The sequence below is a fragment of the Vicia villosa genome, linkage group LG1 (assembly GCF_029867415.1).
Source record: "Vicia villosa cultivar HV-30 ecotype Madison, WI linkage group LG1, Vvil1.0, whole genome shotgun sequence".
NCBI lineage: Eukaryota > Viridiplantae > Streptophyta > Magnoliopsida > Fabales > Fabaceae > Vicia > Vicia villosa.
This window is the reverse complement of record NC_081180.1, coordinates 40,043,583-40,057,747: the sequence shown is the minus strand read 5'-3', so window position 1 is coordinate 40,057,747 and position 14,165 is coordinate 40,043,583. Positions and strand designations below refer to the sequence as shown.

At 33.8% G+C, this 14,165-nt stretch overlaps 2 protein-coding genes across 2 annotated transcripts; both read left to right on the top strand.

Moving 5' to 3' along the window:
• Nucleotides 1-4,155: 4,155 nt before the first annotated feature.
• Nucleotides 4,156-5,356, top strand: LOC131618786 (uncharacterized). Its single transcript, XM_058889966.1, has one exon. It carries the CDS (start codon nucleotides 4,156-4,158, stop codon nucleotides 5,257-5,259), a length of 1,104 nt encoding a protein of 367 aa, XP_058745949.1. The 3' UTR covers nucleotides 5,260-5,356.
• Nucleotides 5,357-13,177: 7,821 nt separating this feature from the next.
• On the top strand, nucleotides 13,178-14,138 carry LOC131618702 (uncharacterized). The gene is made up of 5 exons (XM_058889899.1): nucleotides 13,178-13,214; nucleotides 13,284-13,344; nucleotides 13,452-13,569; nucleotides 13,654-13,878; nucleotides 14,112-14,138. Exons 1-5 carry the CDS (start codon nucleotides 13,178-13,180, stop codon nucleotides 14,136-14,138), a joined length of 468 nt encoding a protein of 155 aa, XP_058745882.1.
• Nucleotides 14,139-14,165: the final 27 nt, after the last annotated feature.

Below are 14,165 nucleotides of genomic sequence, written 5' to 3'. Positions count from 1 at the left end.
TAAAAAACGAAAAGTATTTGGCCCTATTACGGTTTTACCAAAAAATGTAAAACCAGTTGGGTATAAATGGGTTTTTGTAAGAAAACGAAATGAGAAAAATGAGATTGTAAAATACAAAGCTCGTCTTGTTGCACAAGGTTTTTACCAAAGACCAGGAATTGATTATGAGGTAACATATTCTCCTGTTATGGATGCCATTACTTTTCGTTATTTAATTGGTTTATCAGTATTTAACAATCTTGATATGTATCTTATGGATGTTGTTACTGCTTATTTATATGGTTCACTTGACACTGATATATACATGAAAATCCCAGAAGGATTTAAAATGCCCGATACATCAAAACCTAGAGAAATGTATGCAACTAAGTTGCAAAGGTCATTGTATGGGTTAAAACAATCAGGACGCATGTGGTATAATAGGTCAAGTGAATATTTACTTAAAGAAGACTATGAGAATAATCCTATTTGTCCTTGTGTTTTTATAAGAAAAACAATGTCTGGTTTTGTAATAATTGCTGTCTATGTTGATGATTTAAATATCATTGGAACTAATAGAGAAATTAAGGAAGCAAGAGATTACTTAAAGAAAGAATTTGAAATGAAAGATTTGGGAAAAACTAGGTTCTGTCTTGGTTTACAAATTGAGCATACTAAAAATGGTATACTGGTACATCAAGCAAATTATACAGAAAGAGTATTGAAAAGGTTTAACATGGACAAAGCAAATCCTTTGAGCACTCCAATGATGGGTAGAACACTCAATGTTGACAGTGATCCATTTAGACCTAAGGAAGGTAATGAAGAAGATCTTGGCTCTGAAGTACCATACCTCAGTGCTATTGGGGCACTCATGTACCTTGCTAACTATACAAGACCAGATATAGCTTTTGCAGTAAATTTACTAGCAAGATTCAGCTCATGCCCTACAAAAAGACATTGGAAAGGAATAAAGCACATATTTCGATATCTTCGAGGTACATCTGATCTTGGTTTGTTTTATTCTAACAATACAAAACCAGTTTTGCTTGGTTATGCAGATGCAGGGTACTTGTCAGATCCACATAATGCTAAATCACAAACTGGATATATATTTACATATGGTAACACTGCAATATCATGGAGATCGCAAAAACAAACACTTGTAACAACTTCTTCAAATCATGCTGAAATAATTGCCCTTCATGAAGCAAGCAAAGAGTGTAGATGGTTACGATCGGTAACTCGACATATTCAAGGAGCGTCTGGTTTACCAATTGATAATAATCCAACAATTTTGTATGAAGACAATGCTGCATGTGTTACTCAGATGAAAGAAGGCTACATAAAAAGTGATAGAACCAAGCATATTCCTCCCAAGTTTTTCTCATTCACACAAGAACTTGAAAGAAATAAAGAGGTTGATATTCAATATATTCGTTCATGTGATAACATGGTAGACCTATTTACAAAGGCACTTCCTACATCGGTTTTCAAGAAGCATGTGCAAAATATTGGAATGCGCCATCGTAGAGATCTTTGAAAAAGAGCTAATTGTGTATGTTCTTTTGAGGGGGAGCATAATGTTGCACTCTTTTTCCCTTATTAAGGTTTTTATCCCAATGGGTTTTTCCTTATAAGGTTTTTAACGAGGCAACGTGTGTTCCCATAAGATTCCCCTCAACAAGGTTTCAAAGGAGCACCATGATAGATATTTCTAAGGGGGGGGGGGGTGTTATAATAATAAAGAATATTATTATTATTATTTAGAAATTTCTATCTAATAGTCAAAATTAGAATAGTAATGACAAATTATTGGTGATGTATAATTTGTCAAAGATAGAATAGTGATACTAATTATAATAGTAATTTCTCCACTAGTATAAATACACCTCTTTGGTAAATGTAAATTACACACCAAGTTTTACTTTGAAAGATAGAAAAGTTTCATTCCACTTCCTCCATCATTTTCATAGTTGGCTTCATAAATTCAACTTAAGTTAGGTTCAATATCTAGTTATTCTTAACAGTACCTATATATTTGACACAATTCCCAAATTTTCAAATTAGAAACGACAACACACCCATTTGTAAATAGAATTAGACCAAATCTTTTTTACATTAAAAAAAAATCCATTAAAAACCAAAAATTATGTATTATATAGAAACCAAAATGACACAAAACAACCTACAATTTACACACCATTACGGGCCCGTTTGTTTTGGCTTTTTTTAAAAATGATTTTTATAGTGTTACCAAATTTTGCGAAAATTTTTTTTACAAAGAAATTTTTTATAAAAGCTTCAAATGAAAAATCTGTTTGAATAGTTATTCTTAAAATGTGATTTTAGGTATTTCATCTATTTATGGGGAAAAAATTTGGATATCAAAATTTCAAAAAATCACTTAATTTTGAAGCTATTTCAAATAGATTTTCATAAAAATCATTTTTGAAATACAACTTTTTGAAAAAATTATGATTTTGACTAACTTTTGGTCTTCAATTATGTATGTTTATGTTATGGGATGTCAACTAAAGTGTTTCATTTTAGAAAAAACAAATATTAAAAAACTTGTAATATTTTGAAAAACGGTTTTAAAAAATCTATTTTCAAAAATACAAAGAAAAAATCCATTTTTTTAAAGTTGAAACAAACTGGCCCTACATCAAATAGTAGTATCTCAGTGTCTTGGGTTCTTAACTTTAAATACCTATAATTTCAAATAATAACACCGGTTATTAAATAACCTTCGAAATTATAACTTACAATAAATTATGAATGAAGAATATAAAATACTATTTAGAACACCACTCTATTTTAGGGACTAACAAAAAATAGAGCGGGGTGGACACATTAAAGTGAAGGATTGGCAGGTGGGACGAGGTGTCCTCCCCGCTCTATTTCTTGCGGGCTTTTGCGGGCTTTTGCGGGCATGAGCTTTTCCATACAATTTTACTATTTTTAGGCTTAAAAGTTTCAATACCCACAGACGTTCCCCGCCCCGTCATTACTTTTTTACGAGCAGGGCAAAATTTTAGACCCACACTCTCAAATATGTCCGCCTGCCGTGTTTTTTTGCGGACTTTTACGGGGCAGACATGCCTGTTTGTCACCCCTAATTTATACACCACTGTTATTGAGAATCCACTTGCATTTAAATAAAAGTACTTTGAAAATAACATAATCAAAATACATTGACATAAATATTCATTTTGGGCGCAAAAAGGTTACTCGTGATCAAGTATGTGTTCTATATGTTCCTCCACGTTATCAAATAGCCGACATTTTTACAAAGGACATTCCACTAAATTTGTTTGATGACTTGAGAGAAAATCTCAACATTCGTCAACCTCCAATTTCGATTACAGAAATGTATTAAGAAGATAGAATATTCTTTGTATCATTCTTATCTTTATTTTTAGTAATACATTTATGTAGATTGATTTTGAAGAATCAATCATGATTATATATACATGTGAAAACTTTCTAGTCAAACCATCATATACCACCTCCATGTCATGTCAGGAGAGGAGATAGATGAATCATGGTAAGGAAATGTAAGAATTTGACAGCAAATTTAAACTCAAACTTATATACATTAGGGTACATGTACATGTCCTATGATTCACTTTTTTTCCATCTAATGTTGTAATCATAGTCACAAATGAACTCCATTATATGATAGGGACGACAAAATTTAAATAAAAGTATATTTCCATGGATAAAAGTCAATGACAGGAAGATTGTGTTCCCTATTGCTACAGCCAAAACCAACCAATCTTTCCCTTTCAATTGAAAATTCCGAGGAAAAAGAACCGAATAAGAATGATTCTTCTAAGCTGTACTCCGTGACAGTTTTACAGCATAGTGTTATCCGCAAAGCAAAACTAGTTAAAACATCCTCCAAAAACAAACCTCCTTCAACAGATAATATTCATTTCTTGAGACACTGTTGATACATACTAGATACTACATACTACATACTACATACTACATACTTTCAGGAAACCATGGTTGGTGAGATTGATACTACATCAATTGAACCAGTCCGGCACGGAGTCTCTTTATTCGACGATAAAAGCGATTCAAAAAAATTTCTGCCTACATGGACTAAGGTAAGATAAGAGAGTTCAAATGATAAAGTTTCAAATCATATTAACTTACTATGTTTTTATGTGTTTATGCATCATTGTTTGTGATTTTCTTGGCATTGTTGTTGTTTTATTTGTATGTCAGCGTGACTATGAGAAAGAGATTGATGATTTGACAAAGGAATTGGCAAACTACAAGGCTCAGTTAGAAGCTAAGCATGTTGCACACATCAAGGCACTTCTTAAGCCGGAACAAAACCAGAAGATGATTCATGAGTTGTCTACTTTGCTTAAGAATTCTGATATTGAGAGAAATAAGTACGTGAACGAATGTTCGGAGGGTAGGGCTAGCAAAGACGGGCTTGAATCAATGACGAAAGCGATGGCTGATCTTAAATTAGAAACCGAGAAAGTTCGGGACCAGCTTTCGCGTGTTTTGAGTGAATTGAAAGCCACACAAAGAGAACTTCTTAATAAAGATAACGAGATTTATTCGGCTAGAGATTCGGAATTGAATGCTTTGGCAAAGGCGGAACAGTTGGAAAATGAATTGAAGATGGAAAAGGAACATAAAGGGAAACTTTTACAGCAAGTTACAAGTGCAAAGGAAGAGATAATGGAATTGAATAACAATAATCAATCACTTATAGATGAGTTGAAGATGAATAGAGAAAGAGACATTGAAACACAGGTGGAGATTTCATTGCTGAAATCGAAATCTCATCTTCAAGAACATACCTTGGCTTACAAGAATGGATCATATGTCACTGATCAATCAAAGGAAGAAGCTGAAAAGATAAATAGTGAGAAAGAGAAAGACAATGACAGTATCACAATCAGTTTGGAAGAATACAACTACTTGGTTAAACAGGTTGAGAAAGGAAGCGAAAAAGGAAACCAGATAGAGGTAGCATTGATGAAAAGAGAGCTTGAAAATGCATCATTGAAAATTTCGGAGATGAGGAATCGTGCGGAACAAGCTATCAGCAGAGCTGAGTTAGCTGAGAATGGTAAGGCAGCATTGGAGGATAAAATAAGGAGACACCGCGAACATAGGCTGAGAAAGAAGGCGGCTCTAACCGCGCTTCGCGAGGAATCTACGCCTAAACCATTTACTCCTTCAACATCTTATGGAACACCAAGTATCTACCAGCCATTAAGTAAAGTTCTCAATATGAAGCTGTAAAAGTTTGTGCTGATATATTTACATTATTTAGTGTGACTAATACTATGTGAGTTGTTACTTGTTAATTATTGTCAATTACAAAAACTAGTTTAAGTATTGCTGCAGTATTTGATTGTAAGAAGCAATAGGATTATAGAACCAGCGGTTCTGTCTATTTTGTATTGAGATGTCACGATTTTTGTTGAAATCTCATGATAACTATTATTCTAAGGTAATTGTGTCTAATTGAGATGATGTTTTGATGAGTGTCGTTGCTAGAGTATTCCACAAATCTACTCATCTACTATGTGAGTATCACATTTCAAAATATATAAGAACAAGTTTTTAGGTTTTAGAAAATATGACGAAATAAGTTTTTGGTAGGATTAGAGTAGAATTCCTCTTTATATCAGAATTTTGTTTTAGGAGTGGTTAGAGAAATACTAAACTACTATTATTGATCTATTTACAATTATATTTTTCGTTTCTTTTTTATCTAATATCTTTTGTTTTGATTACGGTTTAGTTGGCCTTTACACGGAGTATCACCTCCAGACTCTCGGTCATCTTATTATCTTCGACGTTCGCTGCATATTCTTTTTTTAAGGTCCAAGAGTACTTGAACGATATTGTCGATCTCTATATGAATTTTCTCCATTCCTTCTACACTGCTTAAAAAATATTTTGGATCATAATTTCGAGGGCATCAAGTCATTTGTATTGTGGCCAGAAATGATAATTGTATGTCTCCTTTAAACTTTTTGCGGGAGCATTCTTGAAAGTTGCACTTGAATGAAGCTGTGAATAAGGTGCAATAGTTGAACCTCTCAGAAGAGACCCTAAACTTCCTTCTCTTTGTCGCTTTTCACCTCGTTATGGTCAAAATGGTTCTTCCTCAAAGAATCTGTAGTGGTATAATCCGAATAGACATTGGGAGAGGGAAAAGGCTTACGCTAAGTCCCCCACCCAAGTTTGAGTGCTCTTGTTTAAGATTAGACGCCCCTTTCTAGAATATGTCACCTGCAATCTGGAAGCCCCGTCAACGGACGTGGAATTAAGGGTCGGGGGACACAACCACACTCCATGGGTTTCAGGAAACTAACCACCCATTTCTGGAGTGGTTACAATATCCTAGGAATATGAAGATCCAGACCCAATGAGTTATAAATACTTTGATATTGTTACAAAGAAAGACAACCAGTAACACAAAGAAAATAAAAAGATATAGTAGCTTTTGACCTCACGTAAGCTAGCTCTTAATACCATAACAACCCTAAAGTCTCTAATAACCCTTATCCACTTGAGGGTGTCACACATTGGTACTTTTAGCGAGTATAATTCGCACCCCTAGTAAAATTGACATGGGTCAACGTCATAACATTCAACTAGAATATTATCTTTGCACTCATCCTGTACCATGGTGCAAAAAATACAGTGACTCTGACCAGTGAGGAGTAAGACAACGAAGAAAGCATCATAGTAGAAATGCACGATGCTATGGACGACCTTCATAGTCGAAACCAGACATTAGAGGATAACATTCTTCATATCCAGCAGGTCCACCAAGAAACAAATATGGTGGATAAATTGGAAACATTAGATCCCCAACCTCTATAAGGAGAGATATGGGAGGCGCATGTCCCATAAAATTTTAAGTCGTCATTCATTGGCTAAGTTCAATGGACGCAACGACCCATATAAGCATGTGGTCTCCATCAACACTCAGAGTGTCATCATTGGAACGCTTGGATCCTTGAAGTGTTAGATCTTGTGTGACACCTTTAGGGACGCAACCCTGAGATGGTATATGGACCTCTTTAGGCTTTCCCTCACCAACTATCAAGACTAGGTGAAAAATCTAGTTCACCAATTTACCACAAGTACGAACCGGAAGCTGGCCACCACAAGTTTATTCAATATACGCTGAGGCCCATCAGAATCGTCGAGGTAATATCTCACGCGCTTTAACAAAGTAACCATCAAAATAGTCTATCCCAATCAAGAAATATCCATAGGAACATTTCAAAACAGACTTAAGGTGGGACACTTCAACGAATATCGCGCCCAAAGGCCAACAATGTCTTTAGCTGAAGTAGTGAGGCAGGCATACTCTTATATCAAGGGCAATGGTAGAAACACTAAGATGATAAGCCATAATGAAAAAGAGCATACTCCATTGAAAGTTTCATTCCCTTAAATGCTCGTCGATAGCAGATATTACGAGAGGTCCTACATATGCATAATATCCCCTCAATCGTCAGCTCCCAAGACGGGCATCATGAGACCTGATCCTCACAGTCGATGCAAGTTCCATAACCCTCAAGGGACATTAAACAAAATACTGTTACTATCTAAAAAAGGGAAAAGAATGCCTCATCCAAGAAGGTCATATGAAGAAATACATCAATGGCGGCTTTGCTAGAGGATCTGGAAATCCAATTCTCAAGGAAGAGACTCCTCAAAAAGTCCAAAATCTAAGAAGAATTAGGAGCCAATTATAGGAGGAGGGGACAAATCCATTTTCCACACACTCAACACCATAATAAGTGCAAAATAGTCGTTATGTTTGTGTATATTTTAGTGGCACTTATTAGTTCTTTTGTTAATATTCTTTGAATAATCACCCACTTTGTGTATAAATATGTATAAATTGTGTTTAATCGAATTTTGTATATATAATGTACCAACTAATATTTTTTATGTCTTTTTTTAAGTATTCATGCATTGTTGGAGCATTGAGTAATAAAGGCCAAAGACTAAGCTTCAAGAATGCAATTTTTAGCAATTCATCAAAGAATAAGATTCAAAAAAAGATGAGAAAAGTCATCAATTTGGTTGATATTTAGGCATTACTAGATAGCTCATTAAATAATCTTTCCAACGCTTCGAATCTGGCATAAATCGGAGTTATGATTCTCAAGTTATGACCAAAACAAGATCTCAAGTTGCAGTAGAGTGGGCTTAGCGGGCTCTGTTCTACTAGGCGGGATCAACTAGGAAGAATTGTGTATTTAGGGGGGGAAACACATTTTTTAGGTATGGTTTTGGGGTATTTGTTCCCAACTCCATCAACCTTCATTTTTTGGTCTAGAGAGCTTAGAAAACAATAATGGAGCTTGCATTTGGATTATCTGAGGTCAAATTTCTCATCGATTGGCGTTGAAAAACCAAGAAATGTTTGGTTCCTCTTATTTTCTTCTCTTTGTAATATCTATTAATTGGAGTTTGTATGTAACTTTATCTTTATTATATGTATATTATTGTTCGTGGTATTGTGTAAAAAGTAGTTTATAAAACAATATTGATGTTTATCCTTGTTTTTGCTTTGTGTTTGGATTTGAGTTGCTTTAGACATAAACTTCTCAAATCTTGTTCTTGGATGAATATTTGTTAGGTCCTAGAATCTAGAGAAAGATTTAGGCTTATTATTCACTTTGGGTATCAACTCTTAATGCATCCGTGTTAATTAAGTTGCGCGAGACATCACCAACGAGATAAAAACGGTTGATACTGAAGGAGTGAAAAACACTTAGAAAATGGGGGATTGAATAAGGGTTCTTTCTAAAAAATGGTAGATAAAAATAAATAACACAATTATTTTTATCCTGGTTCGTTGTTAACTAAACTACTCCAGTCCACCCCTGACAAGGTGATTTACCTCAACTGAGGATTTAATCCACTAATCAAACTGATTACAATGGTTCTCCACTTAGATACCCTCTAAGTCTTCTAGAGTCTACAGATCACAACTTGATCACTCTAGGAAATCCTTTTACAATCAATCTAAAATAGCTTACAAGAGTTTAATTTGCTTCTAAGAAAGCTGTAATCACCAAGTGATATTTCTCTTAAGTTCTAGTTCGTAACACTCACTAAATTATTACAAAATTGTGAGGTTGAAGATGAAGTTCTTCTTTGATTTTTCTTTGATTTCAGTTTGACAGCGTTTTGGTATTTTTGCGCAAGAGTTGTTGCTGCTTCTGAATCATAACTTCTATTTATAGGCGCTGGAGGAAATGTGACCGTTGGGAGCATTTAATGTTTTGCGCTGCATTTAATGTTTCACACTTTTGTTAACTACCTCGAGCCATGCTTTCACTGCTTTTACTGACTTTGCCTTTTGTAGCTTCTAACGTTCTTTTTGTCAGTCCGAGATTTGACGTTATAGCCTTTTCTACTTGTACTTTCTTCTGGACTCAGAATATGTAGAATGAACGTTTGAATATCAGAGTCTTCAGCTTTGGTGCAGATGCAACTTCTGTCTTCAGACTTGAGAAGTGCTTTGAGCGTGATACCATCAGAGCTTCAGAGCTTTACTTCTGACTGCCATCTTCTGATGCTTTCCAGTTCATGTTCTGATTCTGCAGGACCATCTTCTGATGTCTTGCCAGACCATGTTCTGATGAAGCACTCCAGAACTTCTGGGTCAGAGCTTCTGAACGCTAATTTGTGCATACTCTTTTATACTTTTCCTGAAATGGAAAACGTGAATAATTAGAGTACCACATTCTCTTATACAAAATTCATACATAATGTTATCATCAAAACTAAGAATATTGATCAGAACATTTCTTGTTCTAACAGATACCTCACTTTGTGTTAGAGATAACCTCTGTGTGAGTGGTACATGATGATATTGACGAGTGATTTAGATTGAGTACAACTGGATAGTAAGTTGACGTATTTTATATGGTATATAAAATGCAAACCCGAGAGTTCTCTACTCTCTGAAGAATGTACTCTTTCTTGTTTATATGTTTAATTCCCGCATTTACCGTTTTAAACCATTTTTACTCAAACTCAATAACGCGAGAAATTATCGAACGATAATTCAATAGCACTAATCCCTATGGAGACGATATGATAAAACTAAATAAATACTTACTTTTTGTTGTCGCTTTACCGCTTCAACAAAATGGCGGCGTTGATGGGGATTAGTGTTTTTATTGGATCACATTGAGATAGTTTCTTTGTTTTTTAGTTTTGCACATAATGTTCATATTGTTTAAATTGTGTAATTAGACTTGTATATGTATACTTGTGCATTTATTTGTTTATGTTTACCATACTTGTGAATTTTACATATTTAGTTCTCCATGTTATTTTTGAACTTGATGCTTGTCTATGAGTATTTAGTTCTTCTCTAACATATGTAATGAGTTTCCGTTTTAGACCCTTCATACCCTAGAATCCCACTACAAAAGGTGATCTGCAAATCATGATTCAGTTTGGATATGTTATGAGACAAAAACTCATCAAATCCAAATTAATTTAAATTGTTTATTTTAGTATGATTTTTAAATATCCAACTTACAAATTATTATCTATTAAAAAATTTAATAAAAATATTTAAAAAATGCATTAAAATATAACATATAATGTACTAAAATTTGATATTACGGAAAATATTCATCAATTATATTAGAAGCATATAAAATAGTAAAATAATTATTAAATGAAACTAATAACTTATAATAAAAACTCAAAATTAACTTATAGTAAATTAATGTAATCCATCATCTAAAATAAAAGATAAAAAATATTAAATATATATATTCAGTTTTGTTCAATTTTGAAAATTCAATTCAAAATTCGACCTTATCGAAATTGTTTTACAAAACCATGTTCACATATGTTCAATAATATTCAATTTTGTGTAGTTTTTTACTTTTTAGATCTGTGATTTTATTTTAGATTAACTAGTGTCTTACCCGTGCGTTCGCACGGGTACCCGTCTGTCTCGCGCATTGGGTTTTAGGGCACTTTAATAAAATAGGGAAAATGTATATATATATATATATATATATATATATATATATATATATATATATATATATATATATATATATATATATATATGTAAGTTCATATAATAAGGTAAAATATGTTAAATAGGTTAAAAATACCTGTTGGACCTTATAGTTGGTTAATTTATCTAAGTTAATAGGACATTAAAGTTTATTGGGCCTTAGAATTCTAGCCTTGGTGCAGAAAACCTATTTTTATTGTTAGACCTAATTTGTTAATAGGCCCACAAAAGAATCCTATTATTGGTATTGTTACATAACGCTGGAATTTAAAATGAAAGTAACGTTGAATTCATAAGCAATCAAAGAGTCTGTCTTTGGCATTGTTGGTGTAAGAAACGCAGGGTTGGGTGATAAGTGTGAAGAACAAAATGTCGCAGCCAAGAAGGTATGTGCATGTGTTACTGTTTATGTTGTTTGCAGAGTTTATCATAAGATATTCATCTATTTAGAGGTCGCAATGTTGTTTTGATTCCAGTTCACCCGATAGGTTGGAGTTGCAAACTCCATGGAAGCGGCTCACAGTTGAGAGGATACTAAGTGGGTCACAGGAGAATGATGATGTTATGGAGGAATGGAAGAAACAACATGAAAGATTGAATCGTGTCGACGATGCCGGTAAAGTTTCTGTAGAGGCTGCCAGGATTGTTGAAAATAAAGGGTAATCTTATAGTTTAATTTTGTTTTTTGTATTGAATTCCATTTAACCTCTACAAAATTGAATGTGTTTCCAGAATAATGAGTTACAACTTAGTTTAATAAATAGTTTGTATGTTATTGTGTTGAAGGGATGATGGAGATGGAATTGAATACATAATGATATCTTCTGATAGTGAGAGGTAAAGTTTATTTATAAGTGATAGGGAATATATTATCGTTATACGTATATTGATGCTGTTGTGTTTGCATTGTGCTGTAAATGTGGTCTTAATTTCAGGGAAATGAGTCCTGTACAGGAAGAGTTCGAAGAAGCGTACTGGACTCGTGAAGTTCATGATGTAAAGAAGTTTTGCTCAAATGTTATGGTAAGCAGTGTTCAAAGTCTATAGTTGTTGGCACACTGGTGTTATACAGAGATGTAATGTAACTGATATTGTATGTCAATGAGTGCAGTATATTCCTGCAGAAATAGTAGAGAAATGTGGGCTTGCTGGAATGTCAGAGATTACCCTCAATGATGTGGACAACGGGTACCCATATGAGTGCAATGTGAAGAAGAGGCCAAAAAAAATGAAACATATTTGTATGGAGAATGGTTTGACTATGTAAGGGCAGCGGAACTGAAAGTAGGTGATAAAGTGCACTTTGTGATTTATTACCCGCCGGTGTTAGATATTATGGTAACAGTGGAGCGCAGTGGTGATCGTTGATAGAGTTGTTGGTTAGGCAATGTTTGTGGTGGATGTATAGGGCCGTTTTTTAGCAGTTTGGTTTGTATGGGATTTATGGTTTTGTTTTTTTTTTGTAATGGTGGATGTGAACCAAGATTAACAATTATGGCACTATGTATGGTTTTAAATTAAATATTATCAATTTTGGTTGTAAGTTTCATGGAATGAGCCAAATCTGCCATGGTTTTTATGCAAAATTGATTACCATTCTGTTTTAAAATTAACTATTGTTTATTATAAGTATTGAACAGGATATCTATCAAACTTGATCAGAATAGGGAACCTAATTTCGTTATTGTTGGTATAAGTTGGGGTATGGCTCCTGTAAATGGTAGGCTATTAAATCTAATAGGTAAACACACAACAATGGACATATGAATAATTGAAAATTTAATTTAATAGTATATGTTAAAGAGTAGTACGATAATATTAAATGGTTATAAAATAGTTGTAATGTGTTATATTATATTGGGATGTGAAAGATCAATTGGGTTATGGGCAGTTATTGTTTTTCGTGAGGCATATAAATAAAACGAAAACTGTTTTGAAGTGATGTAAATGCAAAGAAGACTAATTGAACAATTGCATTGATTTCTATTGGACGGTGGAAAAGTAGCAGGTATGTGAAGAGTCCATTTAGAGTGTTATATAAGTAATGTGCAGATAGTTTGATAGCACTAAACACTGAAGCATTCATCATTACTCTGCAATCAACAGTGTAAGCTGCGAATTTCTGAAAAGATGGAAGGAAGAGTTGATCAAGCAGTGAGAGGTAAAGGTAAACACATCATTTGAAAGTTTGCTCTGTTACATATTGTATTTAAAAGTTATATATGGTTGCATGCAGGTGAAGAAAACTCGGTCAACCAAATGGCTGTGGGGAAAGCTGTCACCTCTGATAACTCTGTGTATGTTTGAATTAGCTTATGTTGAGTATACGTTTTATGTTTTAATTTAGAATGTTTGATAACACATTTATTTATTGACCATGTTGTCTGTTTGTATAATGTTCCAGATGCCATGAACCTGTTGTTGATGATTTTAGTTGCCATGTAGAACAGCCTGCTAAGTTACAATATTGTATCTGGAAGCAAGATGTGTCCAACGGGAAGATGGCTCAGTCATGTCTTCTTGTAAGTTATTATTCGTTTTAAGCTTATTGTATTTCCCTAACAGTTAATGGGATTATCTAATGTTGTTTTATATCAATATTGCAGGAAATTCCTGAGCATGTTGTGGCAAGTCGCTGGCTCCATGGAGCAAGGTTTGTAGATTTGGTTGACTGGGAAAGGGAAGTCAGGTATGAATGTGAAGTTCATCATACCGAAAAGGGTCAGATGTTCTTAGGGCGTGGTTGGTACAAATTTGCCAAGGAAAGGTGCCTGCTTGATGGAGACTCTATGGGCTTCAGCGTTAAGGATCCCATCAGCAAGGAGATACTTGTAACAATGTTGAAATATTAACAATGATGTCAAAGTTTGTTATAAGTATCTAAGTGTTTAACTTTTTGTAATTTTCTGGTGGACTTAGGTCCACCTTTATATTAATATATAAGATTTTGGTATTTAGATGTTATGCTATATATATTATTTCTGTTACTTACATTGCTAATATGCTGTTAGTAATATATATTACAGCAGTTACTTGCAATACTAATATGCTGTTATTAATATAGATTACCGCTGTTACAGATTTACTCTAATCAATTCTAAAAACTTAGACATTGTTA